Source organism: Muntiacus reevesi, unplaced genomic scaffold, assembly GCF_963930625.1.
Source record: "Muntiacus reevesi unplaced genomic scaffold, mMunRee1.1 SCAFFOLD_77, whole genome shotgun sequence".
NCBI lineage: Eukaryota > Metazoa > Chordata > Mammalia > Artiodactyla > Cervidae > Muntiacus > Muntiacus reevesi.
The window spans coordinates 212,405-238,101 of record NW_027077987.1 but is presented as its reverse complement, the minus strand read 5'-3'; the positions used below and the strand labels follow the sequence as shown (position 1 = coordinate 238,101).

The 25,697-nt window shown below is 39.7% G+C and overlaps 1 protein-coding gene and 1 long non-coding RNA gene across 3 annotated transcripts in view; both read right to left on the bottom strand.

The window, feature by feature from the left end:
* LOC136155319 (centrosomal protein of 135 kDa-like) overlaps nt 1-9,337 on the bottom strand; it is a 41,189-nt gene extending 31,852 nt beyond the window's left edge. The window contains exons 1-4 of the mRNA XM_065917130.1: nt 9,246-9,337; nt 9,047-9,128; nt 5,556-5,684; nt 3,202-3,417 (exon numbers count right to left, since the gene is read on the bottom strand). Coding sequence (XP_065773202.1) covers nt 3,202-3,417; nt 5,556-5,684; nt 9,047-9,128; nt 9,246-9,337 — 519 coding nt within the window. The remainder of the gene's footprint in view (nt 1-3,201; nt 3,418-5,555; nt 5,685-9,046; nt 9,129-9,245) is intronic.
* Nucleotides 9,338-11,408: 2,071 nt separating this feature from the next.
* Nucleotides 11,409-18,192, bottom strand: LOC136155322 (uncharacterized). 2 transcript variants are annotated; one of them, XR_010660777.1, is made up of 6 exons: nt 17,885-18,192; nt 16,632-16,788; nt 14,934-15,116; nt 13,823-13,990; nt 12,247-12,550; nt 11,409-11,467 (listed from the first exon to the last, which is right to left on the bottom strand). It is a non-coding gene; the product is annotated as an uncharacterized lncRNA (long non-coding RNA). The 2 variants fall into 2 exon arrangements; XR_010660776.1 differs by lacking the exon at nt 17,885-18,192 and having other exon boundaries at nt 16,632-16,894.
* Between the last annotated feature and the right edge of the window lie 7,505 nt (nt 18,193-25,697).

Here is a 25,697-nt window from a genome sequence, read left to right as displayed (position 1 = left end):
ACACATAAAAGGTTTACATATTGTATAATTTCATTTACATAGAATATCTAGAATAGGCAAATTATAGATTACAGAGACAGAAAGCAGATTAGCAACTGTCAGAGGTTGAGCAGAGGAAAACGAGGATTGACTGCTAATGGGTACGAGGTTTCTTTCTGGAGTGATTAAAATGTCCTGGAATTAGTAGTGATGGCTGTACTACTTTGTATCTATACCAAAACCGCTGTACACTTAAAACAGTAAATATGATAGGTAAATTATATTTAGCAAAAAAATGTAAAATAAAACATAAAATTTTTAATGAAAATTCTAGCAATTCAATACAAAACCTACTCACCAGTTGAAGTTTTCCCATTGTTTCTTGAAGATTCCACATTTCAGAAAGGTTTTTTTTAATCTCTTTCTAGGAATGAAAAGCTTATTAGGTACATACCTAAAAGTCAAGAATACTTAATGCTAGGTGACAGTGAAGATGAGGCCAAGTCATTTTTGAGTAATTCATGTTCCCTGCCATCAGTGAGAGCCAAAGCTTCAGCCAGCTCTAGGCCTCAGTTTCCATGAAGAGGACGCAAAGTTTAGCTTTCTCTTTAATTTCTGGTATCCTGAATGCTTATAGGGACCTATTTGTAACACGTGCAACAAGAGAGCCACTTGAAAATCTTCTGTCTGTGTACTTGTAGGACTTTCCTCAAGCCTTGATGTTTAGAATTCCTCTTACGGCCCTGTCATTTCCTGACTTTCCTACCCTATTTGCTTTTCCACCACCCACTACTATCAACCTGGGCTTGTGCTCAGTGCTCAGCTGTGTCCAACTCTTGGCTACCCCGAGGACTGCAGCCCACCATGCTCCTCTGTCCATTGAATTCTCCAGGCAAGAATACTGAAGAGGGCTGCCATGCCCTCATCCAGGAGACGATCAACCTGGATCCTCTAAATGGCAACTAAGAGTGCTGAATGCCAAGGTTAAAATATTATGACCTAACAGGAATCTTTTACTCAGCCAAGTTGTCATTCTCAACTACTGCCCATGTGACATGTGAAACTGTTCAGTATGTTGTGCACACATGAGAGAATATGCAAAGAAAGTAGAAAAGGAGAGCAATGAGATAACAGAAATACTGCAAAGAAACCAAAGTCACAAAAGCAAAATTAAAACTGTACTAATCGAGACTTCCCTGGTGGTTCAATGGCTAAGACTCCATGCTCCCAACACAGGGGGCCCAGGTTTGATCCCTGGTCAGGGAACTTGATCCCACGTGCCAACTAAGACTGGTAAAATAAACAATTTTTAAAAATTGCACTAATTATGTTTTCTTCATTTTCAAGGTTGTTTTGGCTATTCTGGGTCCCTTGAGATCCATATGAATTTTTGGATTTTTTCCTATTTTTGTAAAAAAAACTATCCCTGGGATTTGGAGAGGGATCACACTGAATCTGCAGATTATTTTGGGTAGTGGGGACATTCAAACAATAAAGTCTTCCAATCCATGAACATAGGATATCTTTCCATTTATTTCTGTCTCTAAATTCTTTCAGCAGTGTTCTATAGTTTTCAGTATATAAGTCTTTTGCCTCCTTGGTTAAGTTTATCCCTAAGATCTTCATTCTTTTTGACGCTACTATAAACAGGATTATTTTCTTAATTTTCTTTTTGGATTTTAATATAGAAATGCATCCAGATTCCTATGCAATGATTTTGTATCCTGCAAGTTTGCTGAATTTATTAGTTCTTTTTTTTTTATTGGCATCTTTAGGGTTTTCTGTACATAATATCATCTCATCTGGAAACAAAATTTTACTTCTTTATTTCCAATTTGAATGCCTTTTACTTCTTTTTCTTGCCTAATTCCTCTGGTCAAGACTTCCAGTACTATGTTGAACAGAAGTAGAGAGAATGGACATCCTAGTCTTGTTTCTCATCTTAGAGGGAAAGGTTTCAGTATTTCACCACTGGGTATGATGTTAGCTGTGGGCTTTTCACATATGGTCTTTATTGACGCAGTTTCTTTCTATTCTACTAATTAATGGAGATGACACTGTATAAGATTAATTCATTTTAGTTTGATGTAAAGTAGTGACCTTAAAACTATCAATAGGTTATACTCATACTTGGGATAATATAAAGATTATCCAAGTATTATGCAAAACTATCATATACATACAGTTTTACAAAATCAATATCTGGATTCCTAATTTGCAAATATCCTTCTTAAAAATTATCTACCTGAAAACCTGTGGTCTAGGTATCATGTGAATTCTTCTTTCTCATCTACCCTCCCACAATTGCCTTTTGCCCACTTTTCAAAAGAAAAGCAAGCTTCTAATTTCATACTATATCTCTACATATAAAAAACTTCTGAAGTACCAGACAACACCTGAAATGTTGGGGCTGGTCAAAGCCTTTTATTAAGATGCTATTTTCTCCCATTATATCTTACTAAAAGATGTCTTTTCAGTACAATTTTACTTTTTTAGCTGATAAGTACCAACATTTGTGCTACATCTGTCACTTTGATCCATTGACTACTAATAATTATAATGATAACACTTTTTACAGGAAAATGCTAACATTCTGAACCTTACAATCACAGGACATTTTTAAATTAAAAAAATTTCAATTCATGTGTGTTTTTAATTGCACAGACATTTGATAGTTATCATAAAAAGATATTCAAGCATAAAATATGTTACAATAAGATACAATTTTGTGGGGATTTCAAGAAGGGTCATTTGGATTCTACTGGCTATATTTATAAGAACAATATGACAACTTTAAGAGATCAATGTTTACAACTGATTAGAAATTACATCCTTTGCATCTATTTAAAGATGAAAAATGTTAGCTACCAACTTAAAAATGTACAAGGACATATACAGTTTCAAAAAATACCTTTAAAGGGTTCATGAGCACATAATGACCTAGAGGACAAACTTCAGAAGCCTGCTCATAATGCAGAGAAAGGACAGATGAAAATCTTGAGTGAAAAGAGGAAGGAATCTGGAGAATTGCCATAAGAATAGATGTGCTTCAGAAAGACGCGTGAACAACTGGAGAAAGTGCCAACATTTAGAGCATGTAAATAACACTTTAAAAAAGCTTGAATTACAAAACAAACCAAAAGACCTGGATGGGATATCAAAAGAACTCAAGCTCACTCCACTCCAGGAGAATTAACGAGCGCCCCCACAGCTGAGACGTACCTTTGCTTCCTCAAGTTCTTTGTCGGCAGTCTTGAGCACTTCTTCTTTATGTCTTTCCAACTGCTGTGCTAACTGGTCTATTTCAGTTAATTCCTGGCAGAGTTTTTCATTTTTGTTACTTAAATTAACAACTTCAGATGTTACTGTTTCCTTGGTTTCCATAAGCTCTTGTATATGCTTTTCCAGGTCTTTATTAGCTTGCTGAAGAAAGTCAACCTAAATGGAATTTCTAATTCATAAATCAATAAATCGGAAAATTATCAAATACTGAACTTTCAAAATACTTCAAAACACTGTGTTTTTTAAAATACTGAAACTTAAAACTCCAGCTATTCTACATTTTCAAATTTATAGTTTTGATTTGTAAAACTGCTGATGAGTGGTTTTGTAAAAATATATATATGTCTTCAGTTTTCAAGCATGGAAGGAAAGGATAAGTAAGAAATTTGTGTGAGCCTTTTCCCAATATAGAGTTCTAAATATATGACAAGATTACCACTATGATGATATTAGTCTGGAGTGCGGTCCCATACAGTAGCCACTAGCATCTGCATATGGCTGCTGAGCACTTAAAATGTGGCTAGTCCAGAGGTGTGCTATAAATACAAAGAGGAGTCCAAAGACTTAGTACAAAAAAATAGTACAATATGCCAAAGATATCTGACAACACCAACTACATGTTGAAATGATAACATTTTGGATATATGTAAGTAGATACACTATTAAAATTAATTTCACTTGTTTTTACTTTTTTTAATCAGACTACTAGGAAATTTTAAATGACATATGTGGCTCATACCCTATTTCTACTGAACAGCACTGCTCAAGAGCTATGCTAATATTTGGGACTTAATCTACTCTGGCTGCAGTCCAGGCAGCAGTGATATCTATATTTCTAAAGATCCTATGGAAACAACCTAATGTCCTTGACAGGTGAATGGATAAAGATGATGTAGTGTGTGTGTGTGTGTGTGTGTGTGTGTGTGTGTGTGTGTGTGTGTGTGTGTGTGTGTGTGTGTGTGTGTGTGTGTGTGTGTGTGTGTGTGTGTGTGCACAAGAGTATTATTCAGCCATAAAAAGAAGGGAATAAAGCCATTTACAGACACATGGGCAAACCTAGAGATTATCACACTAAATGAAGTCAGAAAGAAGACAAATACCAGGTGATATCCCTTATGTGTGGAATAAAAAAATATAAATGAACTTACTTACAAAGCAGAAACAGACTCGAAGACACAGAAAACAAATTTATGGGTACCAAAGGGGAGAGGGGATTGGGGAGGGATAAATTAGGAGTCTGGGATCAGCAGATACAAACTGTTGTATATAAAATACACAAGGTCCTACCATATAGCACAGGGAACTATATTCAATAACATGTAATAAAACATAATGGAAGGACTTCCCTAGTGGTCCAGTAGTTAGGAATCCCAGCTGCCAAAGCAGGGGACACTAGCGCAACCCTCATCCAGAAACTAGGATCCCGCAGGCCACGGGGCAACTAAGCCTGAAAAATGCAACTCCCGAGCCCGCCCGCTGCAACTGCTAAAGACTGGGCCCTGGAGCTCAAGCTTGGCAAGAAGAGAAGCCGCCTCCGCAAGACGCCTGTGCGCTGCCTACAGTCGCCCCGGCCGTGGGAACCAAAGCCCACGTGCAGCACAGGAGACCCAGTGCAGTTAAAAACGAAGAGCCACAACGGAAAAGAATATGAAAAACAACACTGATACAATACGGATAACTGAGTCACTTGCTGCACGCCAGAGAGTAACACACAGTGACTCAGCTGTGCTTCAGTTAAAAAAAATTTCTAAAGGCCATTTGTCATGTTTCACGAAATCTCTTGTTCTTTCACTCTTAGGTCAAACGCATGGCAAGGCAAACTACTACGTAGTTAAATAAAAACTATGTTTACTTTTTATATTTATTTTTAAAAATAATATTTGTAATATTATAAAAGAAATAAAAATTTTGAAAATGGAGAAAATCATAAAGAAGACTATCTCACCACACAAAGATAAACCTTTATTAGTGTATTTTGGCGTAGTTCTAGTGTTTTCTCTCTCTGAAAGTACATATACAATTTTTAAAGCAAATTGAGGATTACTTTTTACCTGTAGTTTATTCTCTTCTTTTAAACACCTAATACTGTGGTATTATCAATTCCTACACCTCATTAAATATAAAAACAGGATTTTTCAACAGCTGTACCCAATTTTGGATACTCTGACTCTATGTAATTTTTTCTGCTGTAGATAATACCCAAATAAAAAACCCTTCCACCTTTACAAACCCAAAGACTGTTAAAAACACTTACAACTTTATACGCTCAGTGAAATAATCATAAAAGTCGTTACCTGAATATTAAAATGAGCAATAAGCTTTTCATTGGCTTTATTTCTAGTCTCCAGAGAAAGGATATCAGAGGAGCGACCCCCATCCAATGCAATCGACAGTCGTTCTATCTCTCGTTCTCTAAGTTCAATCTGAAAACATAAAGTTGTGCTATCATTTTTAAAGATATGGTTTTGAACTGAAATGATTAACACTGCACAAATGTTTATTTGAATATACTTCCATTTTTCTTATGTCCCACAATGTACACAAAAGATTAGCATTCATATATGTTACTGACACATAAATGGTATTATGAGATCCATTTAAGCAGAGCAAAAATATACACAGAAAATCTCAACCTAAGAATTGTCAACACAGGTTTCATAAGTATTTTTATTGAAGAGATTCTTTCTAATTTTATGTTTTGTTTTTTCCCTCCTCTAAGATTAGGCAATGTTTATACAAAAAGAAACTAAGTCCCGGAACTGAGTTTGAACTACTTCAGTGCCTGGTGAAATAAATGGGAGATAAACAAATGAATATAAAACAAAAAGGAAAGTGATTTGCTATTGAAACTCATTATTAAAAAGGATATAAGGCCGGAATGAATTTGCTTTACTATCTATTATGTAGAAAAAAACAGACATACAATCAAAAACATCCCTACCAACCATGAATTCACATGCAAGAATCTACAAAAACACACACACTTTCAAACTTTGGTTTTCAAAAAAAAAATTGAAAACAAAAACCAAGTATTCAATTTAACAAACAATTATTGAGCATAGTTCTAAATATACAAATATGAATAAAACATGATCCCTTACTTTCAGGAACACACAGCTTTACAGGAAAAGCAATAAAGTAAACCAATAATTGCTTTAATATGTTGTTCAATGATACAATAATAGAAATAGGTATATAGTACCAAAATAGTCAAGGGAACAAATAAGTCCAAAAAAGTTATAAAATATGCCAGGCAGAGAAGAAAGGAGGGATATTCTAGGCAGTGACAAAGAAGCACAGGCAACACGCTATGTTTAAAGGAGCAGAAGTGACTCAGTGTGACTGAATTACAACACGCAAGGGGAATTAACAGTTGGAGATGAGGCCAAAGAATTAGGCAGGAACTAATTATGATAAGCTCTGTATACTTCACTAGGGAGAAATATTACTCAGGACTAAAGGGTGAATGTGATAAGAATAGGGCCAGAAGCAAGGAGACCTACTGTAGGAACATATGAGAGATGATTAGAGCCTAAGAAACAGTGGGACAGGACAGAACAGAATATGTAAGTTTAAGAACTGATAGAACTCGGCAAGTGGTATGTGACAGGCAGAGAATGAGACGTATAAAGACTCCAGAATGCTGGCTTGGGTGGATGCTGAAGCTTCCAACCAAAGTTGAGCATATAGAAGGAGAAACGAATGTGAGACAGAAGCTGAAAGTTCAGCACTAGGCATATGTGAACACACAGCCTTCATCCAAATGGAAATGCCAGTGTCAAGCTGGGCATATCAGAACAGAACTCAGCAGAGAAGTGTCAGCCTGAGAGGCTGGGGAGTCACCAATATTCAGGTAATAAACTAAGAGAGTAGATGAGACTATCTGAGAAAACATGGAGAGGAGAAGTCAAAGAATCCTGGGGTTTGGTGATATTTTAGGGAGGAGGCAGACAAAAGAGCAAAGACGATATTATAAGAGGCTAAAAAAAAAAGGCAAGAAAAGGAAAACAAAAAGAAAATGAAGCCACAGAAGAGTTTCAAAGAGAAATGATCAATAATGTCAAATACTGCAGAGTGAGTCAGGAAAATGAAGACTTAAAGTATCCTTCCGGATGCGGCAACTAATGTCAATGGTAACAGTAACTAGACCAACTTATACAGTGGGGGACAGAGGCCAACAGAAGGTTAAGAAGTGAACAGGAAGTGAAGAAGTAGAGAAAGAAGAATAAGACACCCTTTAGACTGGCTCAGACGGTAAAGCATCTGTCTGCAATGCAGGAGACCCGGGTTCGATCCCTGGGTTGGGAAGATCCCCTGGAGAAGGAAATGGCAGCCCACTCCAGTATTCTTGCCTGGAAAATCCCAAGGACCGCGGAGCCTGGTAGGCTACCATCCGTGGGGTCGCAAAGAGTCAGACACGATGGGGTCACAAAGAGTCGGACATGACTGAGCAACTTCACTTTCACTTTCAGAGAAGTAGGCATGAGGGAGAAGAAGGCCTTAGTTAGCAAGAGGGGAAAGGTAATTAAAAGATTTTTTAAGGGGTATTAGTGATGATGATAAAAGCATCTCCTCACAGTACTGAAAAAATGTATACTCATTAAAATGGCCATATAAGTTTGCTAAAGAATAACTGATTAAAGCAATATCCTAAGGAGAAGAGAGGGAATGGGGCCAAGCACACAAAACAGGAAGAATACCATCCTACCCATTAAGTCTTAAGGAGAACCTGTGAATATTGCTCATTTTAAAGGCAGAGATAGGAAAATGAAAAAGAAGATGATGTCCTAAGAAGGAGGGTGTTACAGGCCATGGAAAGAGCTTGAAGAGAACAGTAAAATCTGGAATATATGCTGAGAACAGAACAAACTCCCACCAAAAAAAAAAAAAACTGATAGAGCAGACTCAATCAAGACTGATAACCACATGAAATTGGTGATTTCAATCAGAACGGTCAGGCTATTTTCTTCAAACGCCTCAGCCACCTCATGGAGACAATAAAGACTGATCAGTTTATGTTCATAAAGTACTTAGAAAAAAAATGTGATGAAAGAATGACTGAATATAAATTGAAAAATATCAATTAATATTCATCTCATATGCATATTTGATATGTTCAACATCTCTCCATAAAGTAAGTTTTTTGGATGACATTACTACAATTCCTTTTAACTCCATCTATCCAAGTGATCTTCAAAGTACTTTATAAACTTAACACTTATACCAATACACAGGTTATATCTATACTGGTATGTGCAGATTTCTTTACTCCAAAAAAACGTAGTTATGTGCAGAATATGAAAAACGTGCTACCTGATTTAAACTTCAGTAAGCATATTAAGAAAGAAAGCCTATAATTACCCAAATCAGAATTTATCCAAGACACAAAAAGAAAGTATAAAAGAACAAAGGTTGTTCAAAGTTTTCATGTAACCCCGAGTCTATTTACTCCCTTGCTTCTTTAGAAAACCGTCTTATGGGGCACCAGTGCTTATAGAGAAAGTTTTCACGTAACCCCAAATCTGTTCACTCCCTTGTTTCTTTACAGAGCACCAGTGCTTTTAGAGAAAACATTCAACAAGCATGGCCACTCGGAAGAGTAACTTTCAAAGACATACTCAAAATGATAAAATCTACAGAAAGGGTAAAACAAGTTTTTAAAAAGACTATCATAAAGCATAATACACTTCAATAAAATATCTCTTGAGATGGAAACAGTTAATATGGTCATAATATTTGGGGAGATATATGACTCACCTTAAAAAAAAAACAAACTACTACTCACCTCAATGCATAGTGCAGGGAATGAACTGAAGGCTCTGAAGCCATCTAAGCCATTCCATCTATTAATTCTATTAACGAATTTACTAAAAAGAAAAGCTGTATTAAAAACTCAGGTATCAGAAATATTAAACATAACCCAATTCTATTTACAGTCACAGCGCACTCACCTCAATCCCAACTAGATAAATAAAAAATCCTACCTGCTTGTTATAATCTCAGTCCACTTTCCATCACTGCTAACTTCTCTTGTAACTGGCACACTTCCTGTTGAAGTTCTTGAATTCTGAAACATATTTATAAGTAATTTCAATATATTTTTGATAAGAAATACAAAATTACAAAAGTGAAATTAGATGCCTTCTTTTAAAAACCCTGAACTTTTTGTTTCTCAGTGAGGTAGGAGGTGCTGGGCCAAAGGGTTCCCAGGCCACAGCACAGAGTACATTATCTTAGAGATTTAATTTTATAAGAACAGATACAAAACTGAGTGGTAAATAATCTGAAACTCAGAATCATTATGTCTCCTACTGCATTTTGAGTCTTAAGACAAATTCTTCTGGGTACTGTTGCCAATTCTTAGGTTCAGGGAACTAAGCATCAAATCTAAAACTCACAATACTATTAAGTGAAATAAGGGACTAAATGTTTTCTGACCCCACATGACCCTGTATTTTCTAACAAATTATCTTGCAATCTTAGAGAGAAGAAAAATACTAAGAAATACCAATTTTCCAGGTACCTACAGCAAAAAAAAACCTACTCTTTCCTGGAACTTGTTAATTCCCAGAAAATCAAGATTTGTCTAAATCATCTGAATTGTATGAATGCCTAAATGTACTGTACTACATCAAACTTTGCCAAGCATTAACAAAACAGGACATAATCACTTTCATACTGGAAAAATAAAGCCTGAAGCCAGGTTTAATTTTGAGAGAGATTTTCCATAGGGTCGGCACAGCCCCACTGAACACTGCGTGTACCTGCTGCTAGTACTACCAGAGCCAACACCGCCCACTGACCTAGGAGCAGGAGCGCAGCACGCACGCAACCGCACCCACACACGCATGAGTGACTGAACACAGTGCATGTGCAAAGTGAAACAAGTGAGATAATCAAGAGACTGATGCTACCTACCATGGCTTGACAGAAAAGAAGAATGCTAAGGCGAAGAAAGAGACAGAAAAGATACACATGTTGTTGTTCAGTTACTAAGCTGTGTCCAACTCTGCGACCCCATGGACTGCAGCATCCCAGGCCTCACTGTTCCTCACCATCTCCCAGAATTTGCCCAAGTTCATGTCCATTGAATCGAATACATATGGAGCCGTCTAAAACTCGGTAAATAATACTAACATATTGTCTAAGTCCTAATTTATAAGTACCAGAAAAACACAAAATATTTCATGGGTAAAGTCAAGTAAGTGTATAAATACAGGTACATAATATTGTGTGAGAATAACTGAGCTGAAGACCCTAATTAGTCCCCCAATCAATGTCCTTTTTTTAAATTGCTACAGACATTAATAATAAAGTAGAAAACTCTCTCATATTGTCTACATGATCTACAAGTAAAAAGCCGGCTGCACTAGCCATTCCCACTAGTGTGTTCTGCACCTAAACCGCGTCTGCAGCCGAGACCTGAGAGGCTGTCACTCGCGCTCTCCTGCTCCTCTGCACCTTCTAACATGTTCTTAATGGCATTCTGTGTATTTCCCCTTGTCTCACCTTCTTACCGGGTTGTAAGTTTCTCAAAAGTTGCATCTTTACAGCCCGAGAACACTTACATAGCCTTTTCCAAAGAGTTTATTGAAATTATAATTAAAATAGAATTTACACCTGATTCCAAGTTAAGGAAACACCAACATACAGAGCTAGAGAATCATGAAGCAAGACTTTCACAGCCAGTTACAAGTCTACTCATGCTACTGGCATTTGAGAAAAATCTCAACTAACAGAGAATCTGTGGAAGATTTACTTGGGTGATAAAGCTGAATGTCAAAGCAACTCTACTGAAATAGGCTCTAGGTGGCACTAAACTGTTTCAAAGCAAATATGGACAGAAACCTCAGATATATGATTTACTTGAAATCAAATTTCAAAACAAGTGAAAACCTTCAATATTCAGAATATATTCAGAAAGCATTTACTGGATGCTTATGCAAAGTTCTATGCTACACACCAGAGATAGGCTAGTTAAGAAGACAAAACCGTACTATCAAGAAACTTAGGGCTAACCAAGTGATGAGGTAACTAAAGCCAACAGAGGATTCTTTAATGCACCTGTCATCAGCCACGGGCAGGAGGTCTGCGATGTAAGGGCCATCCGGCTGAGGAACCGGATATGAACTGATTTCAGAGGGAGGGACCGGTTCATCAATCTGCATGCGCTGGCGCCTGAAAGCAATATTTCTTTTCTTGCCACCTAAAAAAAAAAGCAAATGTGTATTTCAAAAAACTGAAAACAAAACACTGTCTTAGAATTAAATAGTTCAGAAGGCTAGCCTTTTTGTTATAAACTATGTCTCTGGGTCTTATTACATAAGAGCCAGGTCAAATGTTTTCTCCCTTACATATAAATACCTACCTGATCTTTAACTGAACAACTCATTTCTGCAAACCTCAACAACACATGGTTAGAAAGCAACCTTTATTTTCTGCATGCTTGGTATATATGCCCAGATTTAATCTGTCCCTTCATGAGATGGGGACCAAACTCTGGCAAGATTAAAAGTTGAGTGTGCCTTGTGGTACATAACAGAGCCCAAGAAGTCATCGCCAGCAGAAAACTGTCAAATGAGAAGCTTCAAGGCAATGATAACTAAAATAAACATGTTTATTAAGCAAGGCCAAAGGAGAAGATAACTGAAACTTTAAGAATCAAAATCAGTATATAGCAGAATATGTATCCTGAATTAATGGGGAATTTTCTTAATTATCCTTAAAACCAGCAGGAGTAATTTCTTTTAATGGCTAGATATATCCCATGTTGGTCCAAACCACAAGGATAATTCAGCTTTTCCAGTACCTGGTCAAGATTAGACACGTACTTGAAAAACTAACTGAACCTCACAAAGAACAAACACAACCCATAACTCTGTCTTCCTCAGAATCCTAACAAGTTTTCTATACTCCTACCCTCTTGTTTTGAGGATGAAGAAATCAGGTCAAGAGTATTTAGGTGACCTGCTTGTAGTTACACACCTGAACATGCAAACCACTTTCTTCTTCCCTCATCTCCTGGTTTTCCTCCTCGGCTGGTCCTTCTCAGTTTCTCTCAGAGACCCTCTTCTTCCATCTGTGCCTTAAAAGACAATTTCCTAGGGTCTGTCTTTGGTTCTCCTCTCTTTCCAATCTACATAATCTCACTAGTAACTCCTACCACAGTCAAAGCTTCAGTTCTCAGGATATTCCAATGATTTCCAAATGTGACTCTCCATCTAGGACCATATTTCTGAGGACAGATCTACATATTCCACTGCATACTAGGAGTTTCAATGTGAATGTCCTGTGGATAAAACATATTCAACAAACCCTTTGTAGACGGTGGACTTCTGTTCTGTTTTCCATATTCCCTATCTTAAGAAATAGTACCAGGACATCCTTGGTGGTCTTGTGGTTAACACTAGGGGCGCAGGTTTGATCCCTGGTTAAGGAACTAACATCCCACATGCCCCATGGTGCAGCCAAAAAAAAAAAAGAGAAAGAAATAGTATTAATATCCTCATTCATCCACTCATTCACTTCAAACAGAAATTTGGAAATTCCTCTACATCCCAAGTTTACTAAATTTATCCATCCCTAAATTTTAGAGATTACACCTCTAAATCACCCTTGATTTAGGCCCACTCTTTTCTCAGAAAATCTAATTATCCTCCTTTTTTAGTTTTCTTAATCTTTTAGTTTCTTCTGAGATGTTCCCCCACATTTAGGCATCTCTTCTGCCCTTGGCTCATGGTCCTCGCTCTCCCAGCTTATTTTCTGCCACGGATTCCTCCCTGATCCTGGCCTCCCAGTTTGCAATTCTTCAGTTCTTAGAGTCTCCTCTTCACTCAGCTACAGGCACAGAGTAACATGATTAAGCCTGGACTGTGTTACCAGACAGAACTGAGCCAGCTTCCAGATCTTCAGCTCTCTTCTGAGGCAGCCTTCATTCTGACCAAATTACTGCTGGTCCTCACCGTGTTCTTTAGTCCCTCAGTCTCTACCAAGTCTCATAATTCAGCACCTCCCTTCCCCTCATTTACTTCCGTGACCTTAATCTCATGGTTCAGACACCTCCATGGTCTGGTTACTACTACTGGGGGTTCTTCCATCAACTTTGAGCCTGGACAACCACTAACGCTGCATATGCCCCATCATTTCTTTTTCCTTCTCTGATAACTACTGAGCATTAGGCTAAGAAGACTAAAATAAACTAAGAAATAACAAAGTATATCATTTTCAAAGTCTTTAGAGTATGAATTATTTTTATAATTAATAATGATGATAATAATAATAGAAAAAAGAATTCAAATTAATAATGAAAGAAAACCCTAGGCACTGAGGATAGACTACTTACACCTAAGAAGTTTACTGTTATATAAGTTTCTAAGAACATGTATAGAATATAAGCTGGGTCTCCAGAAATCAATTTTAAAGGTTCTGTGACTATCCAAATACATTTTTTCAAATACTAAAGTCTAAAGCATGAATACCCAAAGTCCCATTTCAGTCAACAGTTTTAACATCTTTAAAAGATTAGATGTATATAATTTGTTTTGAGAGGGAACAGATTCACCTGGAGTTTGAACTACAGCTTGCAAACTCTTTTCTTGAAGCTGTTGAATTTTTCCATTCTTAGCTTTACTTTCTTTCTCCATAAGTTTGAGTTTATGAATATATTGATTATTTAGAAATTTCAGATCAGCTGTTTCATGTGCGCACTTTTTCAATGTGGTTTTCAACTCTTAAAATGAAAAAGATTTAAAGAGCATTTTATACATCAAGAAGTTCTCCCATTTCATAAAACAAAATAATCACAATAATTTGAAAGGCTCCACCTGATTCTTATATGCTTTGTTAGAAGGTTGTAACTTTTCTACCACGATTAACAAAACTGCAAACAAGTCACTAAGCACAAAAAGGAATTATATTTTTCTTCTGTGATGAGACTAATATGAGCTTTTGATCCAGTAAATTGGATATGAAGCTAAGGGATTATCAATTCATGCCAAGCATTAGCCAGGGCTTTCTACTAAATACAAGAAGATTTTATAATAAGTTAGCCACATAATTTACCCTTTGCCTAGTACCTCTGAAATCATTCTATCTTCCAGGTCAAAAACAGGGTATAAAAGAATCAGAACAATAGACACACAACTTTTTCTCAGAAACACAGAAGTTGTTACAAGGAAATTTTTCTTCAGTACCAGCATTTAATATTTTCTACAGCAACTTCTGGGCTTCCCAGATGCCACAGTTGGTAAAGAATCTGCCTGCCAATGCAGGAGACACAAGAGATGCGGGTTCAATCCCTGGGTTGGGAAGATCCCCTGGTGAAGTAAAAGGCAACCCACTCCAGTATTCTTGCCTGGAAAATTCCATGGACAGAGGAGATTGGTGGGTTACAGTTCACAGGTTCACAAAGAGTCAAACACAACTGAGCGCACACCACAACCATTACAGCAATTTTAATTCTAAAAATGTAATCCACATTCAGTGAAGATGAATATAGTTGTGGAATGCAAATTTATTTTTCTTGTGGAAATTCTTCAACACACCCTACAATATTTCAGGAACTATCAGTAGGAAGACTATCACATTTTCTAATCAATAGTTTCAAAGGTAGAGTAGGATTTCCCACATATAAAATGAAAAGGGCAAAAATTTCAAAAGTCACAAAAATTTACCTTTAATATGTTGACCTGATTGTTCTCTCAGTTTCATTAATTCCAGGTATAATTCATTATTTTCTTTACTCAACCTTGCATTTTCAAGTTTATAAGGTTCCAATACAAAATCAAAATTGGCACTCTCTTTTTCAGCTTTCACAGCAGATAATTTTGATTTCCGAAGACTTTCTGTTGTATGAACTAGATCACCAATATTAAAGAATGGAAAATGCAAATACAAGGAAACATTCTATTAACTTTTAATAACTAAAAGCAGACTTCTAAAAGGACTTAAATGTTAATACTAACATGCTATCAAATCGAAAATCAAACATACAAAAACAAACACTAGAGGTCTTTCAAGGTACTAAGAAGGTCTCAAAACTTTCCTGTCGTAATTAAGTTATAAAACATATACATATAGGCAGAACCATCTTTAAACCTGATCTCACTCACCCCCCATGTCTAATTAGTCACCTGATCCTGTGGAATCTGTGAATCTTACTTGGTCATTTAACATTTACTGAATGCCTGCTACATGTTAAGTGTCAGGGATGCAACAAACACGGATCAGTTACCTACCTCTAAGAACACAGATGAACAGAATATTCACTACATCAACATTTACTGGGCAGGGAACATGGTAAGGAACCCACTGACATGGAGCTTATATCCTACTAACAATTTGTCAAAAGTTACGGTACTATGTGATAAACTCAATAAATATTTCAGTGCCGACCTTGTGTTCAGCCTGTCCTAGGTATGGCGGTGAAACAGTCAGTCTCTAGTTTCTTGGAAGTCTGCATTCTAATGGGAAGGTAAAACAAATTTCCAACAACAATAACAGCTAAGGTAACGTGCAGTATATGTGACAGAGAGCTGCAGGCCATATAGCTAACTGAGCGTAAAGACAAAGCAGGAAGGAGAGGAGAAAGAGACTTTACAGGCAGACAGAACAGCACATGGAGAGACCAAGGGCGAGAGCGAACATGTTTTCAGGAGCTTAGGTGGTTGGTGCAGGGAAGATGAAGGGAATGTAAAATCACTGGGGAAAATGTGTGTCAGTTTCTTGGAAAGTTAAACATACTCCCACCCTATAATTCTGAATTGCTGACCTAGAACTAGATCATGAAGGATTCTGGAGGCCATACTAGAGACCACAAAGTATCTTTCATCCACTCTCTTCTTTTCATCATTATCACTTATAGTCCTACTGCAAAAACTTCCTAGACCATTTCTCTGCTCTAATTAGTCTCAAATCACAGTAATAAGATTCATGTGGAAAAGAATAAAAATCACAAAGAATCTTTCAGCTAAATTAACATGTTCACAGCTAAAGTCATGATCAACCACCTTAGATCGGCATTATAAATGCGTAGCAATTAGAGACCAGTGACTAACATAATATCATGTCAACTGCATTTCAATAAAATAAAAACCAGTGAATAAAGCAGCTACAGAACTCCTAACTAGATCAGAAAATCACATTAAAAACTGTATTTTACTCACAGACAAAACCCTCAGAAACATTTACTCTAAACAGTATAGACTGCACGGTGACCCTGGAGTTTTGCGACGTGGAGAAGAGAGAAGCTTCAGACGATTTAAGGACTTTAAAAGTCTACCCATTTCTGTACTAAAGCACAAAGCTCAACAAGAAACTAGATAAAGGGGATTCAGGGTCACACAAGTTTGCAGTAGTGTTCCCATCTTTACCTGAAAAGTTTCTCCACCAAAGGTAAACAGTCCACTGTCAAAGTCTGGCGGTATCCCAACGGATCCAATCTTTTCCTAATATTAAGATACTTTCTTTCTGCAGCTGTAGTCATCTTGTGTTCCAAACTAGGTTTATTCACTTCCAAAAATTAAAATCCTATAAGAAAAGAGTGAAACATCATTCTATTATCAGTTATTATTATTGTTTAATGTTTTAAAAAAGGATTCTTTTATTATGAAGCAATTATTTTTTTTTATTTCTTTTCAGGCAGACAGCTCTCTAGAATATTTAGATTTATTTAAATCCAATGCTAAAGAAATCCATGTTGCTGCATTAAAATAAATATCCCCTCATAAACTTAATACACAGAAGTTAAAACAATAAAACCTCTAGACAAAAGAAAGAAGAATATTTTTTCAAACCTGAGACAGGCAGAGAATACTTAGAGAAGCCTCTTTTAAGTTTTTCTTTTAAATATAAAAGAGAAACTTGATAAATTGGATTTCTTCAAATTAAAAATGTCTGCTTATCAAAATATATCCTTTTATTTGACAAAACAAAAACTTAGAAGAGTAGGAGAAACATATGCATAATATCTAACAAAGGATTTGTATACAAAATACAGAAAGAACCCTTACAATTCAATAATAAAGATAACCCAATAAGAAATGCAAGGCTAAGATTTGCAAAAGATATTTAAATGAGAATAATCATATGAAAAGATGCTTAACACCACTAGACATCAGAGAAATACAAATTAAAACCACAATGAAATATAATTTTGTTCATACTAGAATGGCTAAAATTGAAGGTACAATACTAAATGTCTTCAAGGACTTGGAGTAACAGGAATTTTCATATTGCTACCGGAGTGTGAAATCACTGTGGAAAAAGTTTGTGGGAGGGAGGCTCAAGAGGGACAGGATATATAAGTCCTCATAACTGAGTCACGCTGTAGTACAGCAAAGCCAACACAACTCGTAAAGCAATTATCCCCCAATTAAAAATAAATTAAAAAGTGTGGCAGTTTCTCATAAATTTAAACATACTTCTAGCCTATGACTGTGTAATTCTACTCCAAGGTACTTACTCAAGAACATGAAAATAAACATCTATAAAGAGACTCTACAAGAATATTTGAAGCATCTTTATTCATGATAGCTTCAAACTGGAAACAACCTATACAGAAGAAGGATAAGGACACTATACTTAAACAATGTAATATCACTCAAGAATAAAACAGAACTGGTACCTGTCAACAGTATGGATGAATTTAAAAACATCTGAGCAATAGAAGCCATGATTATATGAAGTTCAAAACAGGCAAAATTAAACCATGTACATAGAAATCATAACAGCTGTCACCTAGGGTGATGGGGGTAGTTGGAGCCTGACTGGAAGGGCATGAGGGAGTTTTCTCAGGTAATGAAAATATTGTGGCAATGGGGACAGACATCACACCAATGTATACATTTATCAAAGCTTTTCAAATAGCATATGTAAAGTTTACTGAGATTAAAAAAGAAAGACCCCAACATGTAAGTAACTCTGGACATCTTTTTATCCTTGTCTTTTTAAATATCTATGAATATATCATCTATCAAACTGCCCTAAAATGGAGTTATCCAAAGATCACTTCTTTAAAAAAACATGCTCTCTTTTCTAACCTTTGCCAGGTAAATGTGGTCCTAGTACTCAATATTTTTGTTTTACATCTGTATTGCTTTTCACAATTTATATAAAACATGCATGGATATGGATATATGCAAAATTGGATCCTCACAACTACTATGAGGGAAAAAGGGTCAAGGACACCCTCCACATTCAAAGATGAGGAAAGGCTGCCTAGAGACAGGAACTTTTTCTAAATCACAAGGTCACCAAGCAGGTGGGCAGTCAGGTCTCCTGAGTCCTGACCCAGCGCTCAGGTTTCTGCATTATGCCGCCTCAACGTACTAGATGACTCCTAAGTGAGTACTACTCCTTGATAACTTACTAGGTGACTCCTAAGTGAGTACTACTCCTTGATAACTTACTAGGTGACTCCTAAGTGAGGACTACTCCTTGATAACTTACTAGGTGACTCCTAAGTGAGGACTACTCCTTGATAACTTACTAGATGACTCCTAAGTGAGGACTACTCCTTGATAACTCCTTCCTACAAATGTCTCCCTCTCCACATTCTCGTTAGCCTTTTCTCTGAATGACGTCCCCATTCTATGCTAGGTTCTTTCTAGGTTCCTTCCACAAGAGGGACCTGACTGATGCAGGTGTTCTAGAAAAAGTCCTGAAGAAGTCAGAAGTGCACCTGTCAGAACAAGAACCAGCAGGGCCTCACAATTCAAATATGCCTCCTTTTCGTCTGGTATCAACTTGGTTACCCAGAAAGAATACATCCTCACATCCTTCTGAGAGACAATATGAGTAAGTACTAAAAAAGAAAAATCATCAACACATACGACAGATGAAAAAGATTAAAATCCTCTCAGGAAGGACAAAAACACATTAGGCTTTCCCCACCCAAGCATGGGCTGCTGTCCTTCACCACCAACACAACGCGCCCGTCTACATCATCCGAACACTGCGGCCATACTGAAAGTTTTCCAGCAGAACAACACAAAAGGGAAGGTTTGGAGGTCCTCCACGCGTACGTGTTTGGAACCACCCACTTCCTTAACTTTAGGGAGCTCACGTCTGAAAGCCGGTGCATCTTATTTTTACAAAAGTATCCTGTGCGTGTGTGTGTATAATCTCCTGTGTATATAATAAATATGCACAAGGGCTAGACAAACAAAACACCCCAAACCATCATTAACTAGGTTATCTCGCGAATCCTCCCTCACTGAACTAAAAACAGTAGAGAGTGGAAGAGGGGATGTTTACTAAGGTGCCGGACAAAGGTTAATAAATGACTCGTCCTAGGCTTTGGGGCACTTTTGTTTTACAAAGAGCCTGTATGATTCTTATACGAAAGGGTACTTTAACTTTCAAATCAACCCATCAGTCGGTAGGAGGCGGATCTGCTGGAACCGCACAGACGCGCGGCGAGCGGGGCCGGAGGAACCGGGAGCCCTGGCAACCCCAGGCCGACCTCCGGGCCGCAGTTCCGCGGTCGGGCGCTGAAGGGAAGGGGGTGTCCGCGGCGAGGCGACAGGGCTCCGCGCCCCGGCCGCCCGGGGCCCGCTTCCTCCCGAGGCCGCGCGGCCTCCCTCCCGGCAGCTGCCGGGCCCGGCCCGCGGGGACGGCCCTGGAGGCGGAGGCGCCGCCCTGCCCAGCCCTCCCGCCCCGCGCCGCACTCAGCCGCAGCCCCGGCCGCCGCTCCCTCCGCCTGCGGTCGCATCTCCCCTCGCGCCTCGCCTCCCTCGCTGGCTCCTTCCGCCCAGACACCGGCTCCAGCGCTGGGACAGTTTGAAAATGGCGCGGAGAGACGATCAGGGCCGGCGCGGAGGAGGTGCCGCGGTTGCCTCGGTAACGGGAGCGGCCGACGTTTCGCCGCGCGCAGCGGGGACGCGCCCGACCGGGATGGCGGCGCTGGGCCCCGGTGCCCGGAAACGCAACGGCCCGCACGGCGCGAGGCCGCGGCGCCCCCTGGCGGCCGGCGAGCCCCTAACCTCAGCGGCTGCCGGCGGTAGGAGTCCTCCAAGTCGATCGCGCGCCTTGCTTGACCTTCTCGGCGCGGGGTCAAAATCCCGCCCAGCCCTGGTCCCTGCCGCGGATTAGCCTGCCTTCACCCGTTCGGGGGACGCCTTCGCCTGATCTCCAACGACAGGCGCAATTGCAACTTTCCGTGTCAGCCCCCTAACACAGTTAACTGTTGCTCCCACACCCATGCCCAGATGTGTAGACCCTTATAAAATACTCAGTCCGCTATGATGATATAACATCATGATGTTTTGATCCCGTGAGTTACAACTCATCCCGTCAAAACGTAATTATTTGTTTGTATGTCTCTCCCTGCCGTCCCCAGTTGTGAATTCTTGAAGTCAGAGATTATTTTACTCAGTTATGTTTCTCTGGCACTAACCGCAATAAACATTTGTGAATGGAATTAAATCCAAATCAACTCGGTTTAGAGAGTTTGTTCATAAACCGAAAACACATGGTCAAATTGTAGAATTCTATTTCTTGCGTGAAAACTTCTAGATGATCAGAGACGAGCTCATTTTCTCCTTTCTGATTACTGCTCTGGCAAGTAGGACTTTCATTCTGAAAAGGTATTGTCTTTGCATGTTACCTGACTGCTTTGTGGGTTGTGAATACTTTGTACCCATTCATGTATTGTTTTAGCCGTTTCCGTTGTGTCTTGTCTGCCTTCCGGCTGCTTTAAAAGTTGTTTTGTGGCATTTCTAAGAGGAAGTGAGTTAGGTTCTGTAGATGGCTTTTGTAGTCTTGAAGATGTACCTTTAAATACATTTTTTTTTTCCTGAACAACAAATATTTTTTTTTAAATCACACCAAAATGACTATGCAGTGGCCATCCAGTCCAGATAACTCTGTCCCAAATGCATAGCAGTTAGAAAATGTAAGAATCAAAGTCAAAGAAATTTTAAAAGGTAAGTGGGATACTGAAGTTATAAGCCAGTTTTGCTCCAGGTAACATGGACGACCAGAGCAAGTTCACTGTTGGACTGAGGTCAGGGTCCCCGGTGCACACCCAAAGTTGTTGCTGTTTGCCACCCAGGTCCTAGGCTTTAGGGGAGCAGCAGGGCTAGGGAAGCAGAAGAAAGTAGAAACTGAGCTTGCTCTGGGCTCTCCCCAAATCACCAGGGGACGGGAGTCCTGAATTGGGGGTCAATCCTGGTAGGCCTACCCTCAAAATTGATAATTAGGAGGAGGTAGAGCTAGATGGGACCTGAATTGCAGGCAGATTCTTTGCCATCTGAGCCACCAGGGAAGCCCATGAATACTGGAGTGGGCAGCCTATCCCTTCTCTGGGGAAACTTCCTGACCCAGGAATCCAGAGGGAGTCAGTCTCCTGCATTGCAGGTGGATTCTTTACCAGCTGAGCTACCAGGGAAGCCCCAGAGAAAAAGAACCTTTCACTGAAAATGAGCTTGCAAACCAAAAACAATCAAGAAATCTGATGCTAACAAAGCCAACACAATAAAACATCAGAACATGAATTCTTGGGTTTCCCTGGTAGCTCAGTGGTGAAGAATCTGCCTGCCAGGGCAGGAGACGTGGTTCAGTCCCCGATCCAGGGAGATTCCACACACCCCAGAGCAGCTAAGCCCACGCGCAACAACCGCTGAGCCTGTGCTCGGGAGCCTGGGAGATGCAACCGCTGAGCCCGTGTGCCTGGCTGTTGAAGCCTGCGTGTCCTGGAGCCCGTGCTCCCCAGCAGGAGAAGCCACCTGAGCGAGAAGCGCAAACAGCAGCTAGAGAGCAGCCCTCACTCGCCGCAACTAGAGAAAAGTCTGCGCGGCAGCAAAGACCCAGCATAGCCAACAATAAACAAATAAAAATTCAAAAACCCATGAATTCTCTCTAGACGGAAGAGGCTGATGAAGCTTTAAAAATGCATATGTGTAAGGTGATCTGGATCAAAGTTTTGCAACGTTGGCCTTTTGGATGTTTAGGGCTGAAAAATTCTTTGTTTCAGAGGGCCTGTCCTAGGTGCTGTAGAAATGTCGAGTAGCATTCCTGGCTTCCGTCCACGAGATGCCAGTACCACCCACCAAGTTGTGACAATCAAAGATCTCTCCTAATACTGCCGACTGTCCCCTGGTAGGCAAAACCACTCCCGGTTGAGAGCCACTGGTCTAGATAGACGGAAGAAGTAACTTCCATTAGAAAGAACAAGAATTGTTAAAGGAAACAAGAACAGATGCATATGAGAGGGAACCAGTCAGAAAATCTGGAAATTAAAATTATAGTCATCAAAAACTTTACATTATTAAGTGGAATGAAATGTAGATTATAGTTAAAAGAATCAGAGAATTTACCTAGAACCCATTTCTTTGCAGACAAGTACATTTAGAACACAATTAAGAAATACAAATACTAGCTTGAGAGACTCTAAAGAGGCACAGAAGGGAATAGCAGCTATGGCAGGCAGACCTCTCCTCCAAAGATGTCCACACCCAAATTTCTGGTACCAATGAATATGTTATATTACTTGGCAGGGGGGAATTTACAGATGTAATTAAGGTCGTTAAAAGCCTAAGAATAGGCAGATTGTCCTGAATTTTTCAGGTGGGCCCAATGTATTTGCACAAACCCTTAAAAGCAAACAGATGTGAACAGGGCTTGACAGCTGCTGGGGGTCTGAGGCTGGTGGGTGCATGCGATGAGTGCGGGGGTCCCAGGAGAGCTGAAGGAGGCTAACAGCCCGCAGGGACCCGTGAGCCTCAGCCCCAGGAACGGGGAGCTGAGTGCCTGCCGACAACTGGGATGGACGAGGAAGCAGATCTCTTCCTCTGTTTTCTTCCCTCCAGGTAAAAACTCAGACTGCTGACACCTTGCTTTTGACAGCAGAGCCCGCTTGGACTTCCGACCTACAGAACTATGAGATAATAAATTTGCATTGTCTTAAGCTGCTATGTTTATGTGACTTGTTACTGTAGGAAGAGAAAAAACAACTCAGCAGAGAAGCAAGATTTGAAGAGATAATAGCTAAGAATCTTCCAGAACTGAATCAAGGTACACATCTTCAGATGAAAAATTTGCATCATTCTAGTTAAAGATGGAAGATTAAACGTATACATTAACTTTAACCTCTCTCCCTTCCTCCCTCCCTCATTGCTTCCTTCTCTCTATCCCTCCCTCCTTCATCCTTCTAGAATGATGATAAAGGAATTTTAGAGATACTTTTTTAAAAGGCTTTAGAACAAACAGAACAGCAGTAGAGACGAGATCAATAAAGTTTCAGGGCTGGCAAGCAGATGGGCAGCAGGAAACTGACTTCTCAGCCTTGAAAATCTTGAATCCCAACCAGCAGTGGGGAAAGTGAAGAAGCCACCTAACTATTCTGCAGAAACCTCAAAGGCCCAGGGCCTGGTGGCACCGGGTACCCTGCTGGAGCTAACAGCAGCACAGCTGTTTTTGGTAGAATGCTTCCAGCTGTCTTGCTCCCTAGACCGTCCGGAGCTGCTTTTGTGTGGTTTCACCTCCTCCTGGAGCAGACGCTTTGCGTCCTGACCTTTCTTACTTCATTACCGTTCTGCCAGCAGGACGGATCAATTGCAGGCTAAGCAAACTCTGTGTGTAAAACAAACAGGCGTTATTCATACTGGACATCAGCAAGTTATTTACTGACTGTGAGCCTCTCCAAGTAGTAAGGAGAAAGATGGCTGAGAAAACTTCTAGACACGGGATGCACACGCTTGGTGTGTATGGCTCTTGCTGGCTTGGTGTGTGGGGTGTGGAAGATAGGGATTTCCTAGACTCTGGGCTTTGACACTGATTCTATTAAGTCCATTTTGTCCCTTCCATACTTTTACTCCCTGTATTAGCTTCCTCAGCTGCCGTTATGTGCATGCGAGCGTGCTAAGTCACTTCAGTCGTGTCTGACTTTTTGCAACTCTATGGATTGTAGCTCACCGGGCTCCTCTGCCCGTGAGATTCTCCAGACAAGAATACTGGATGAGTTGCCACGCTCTCCTCCAGGGGATCTTCCCTACCCAGGGATCGAACCCACGTCTCCTGTGTCTCCTGCATCGGCAGGCGGTTTCTTTACCATCAGCACCACCTGGGAAGCCCATGGCTGCCCTCATACACGATCACAAACTAGCTGACTTACCACAACAGAAATGCAGCCTCTCAGGGGTCTGGAGAGCAGATGTCTGAAATCAGCATGTTGTCAGGGCTGTGTGTGCTCCCTCTAGAGGTTCTGGAGGGGAGTCCTTCCCTCCCTCGTCCAGTTCATGGTGGCTGTTGGCATTCTCTGGCTTCCTTGGTTTGTGACAACCTCACTCGCATTTCTGCCTCCACCTTTTCTTCTCTGTATCTTCCAATCTCCCGCGTGTCTTTTTTTTTTTTTTTAAGAAGATTAAAAAAATTTTTTTGATGTGGACAATTTTTAAAGTCTTTATCGAATTTGTTACAATATTGTTTCTGTTTTCTGTTTTGGTTTTTTGGCCCTGAGGCATGTGGGATCTTAGTTCCCCAGCCAGGGCTCGAACCTGCACTCCTTGCATCGGAAGGCTCAGTTTTAACCACTGGACCATCAGGGAAATCCTCTGTTAGTTTTGTCGCTCAGTCGTGTCTGACTCTTTGCCACCCCATGGACTGCAGCTTGCCAGGCTTCCCTGTCCATCACCAACTCCCATGAGATTGCTCAAACTCATGTCCATCAAGTTGGTGATGCCATCCAACCATCTCATCCTCTGCCATCCCCTTCTCTTCATACCTTCAGTCTTTCCCAGCATCAGGGTCTTTTCCAATGAGTCAGTTCTTCACATCAGGTGACTGAAGTTTCAGCTTTGAAGTTTCAGCTTCATCATCAGTCCTTCCAATGAATATTCAGGACTGATTTCCTTTAGGATGGACTGGTTGAAACTCCTTGCAGTCCAAGGGACTCTCAAGAATCTTCTCCAACGCCACAATTCAAAAGCATCAGTTCTTCAGCATCAATTCTTTATGGTCCAACTCTCACATCCATACATGACTACTGGAAAAACCATAGCTTTGACTAGACAGAACTTCATCGGCAAAGTAATGTCTGTCCTTTTCAATATGCTGTCTAGGTTGGTCATAGCTTTTCTTCCAAGGAGAAAGCATCTTTTAATTTCATGGCTGTAGTCACCATGGGCAGTGATTTTGGAGCCCAGAAAAATAAAGTCTATCACTGTTTCCGTTGTTTCCCCATGTATTTGTCATGAAGTTGATGGGACCGGATGCCATGATCTTAGTTTTCTGAATGTTGAGTTTTAAACCAGTTTTTTCACCTTTCGCTTTCATCAAGAGGCTCTTTAGTTCTTCTTTGCTTTCTGCCATAATGGTGGTATTTATAAAGACACTTATCACTGGATTTAGGACCCACCCAGATAATCCAGGTACTCTCTTCACCTCAAGGTCTTTAATTTAATTACATCTACTAAGATCCTTTTTCCAAATAAGGTAAC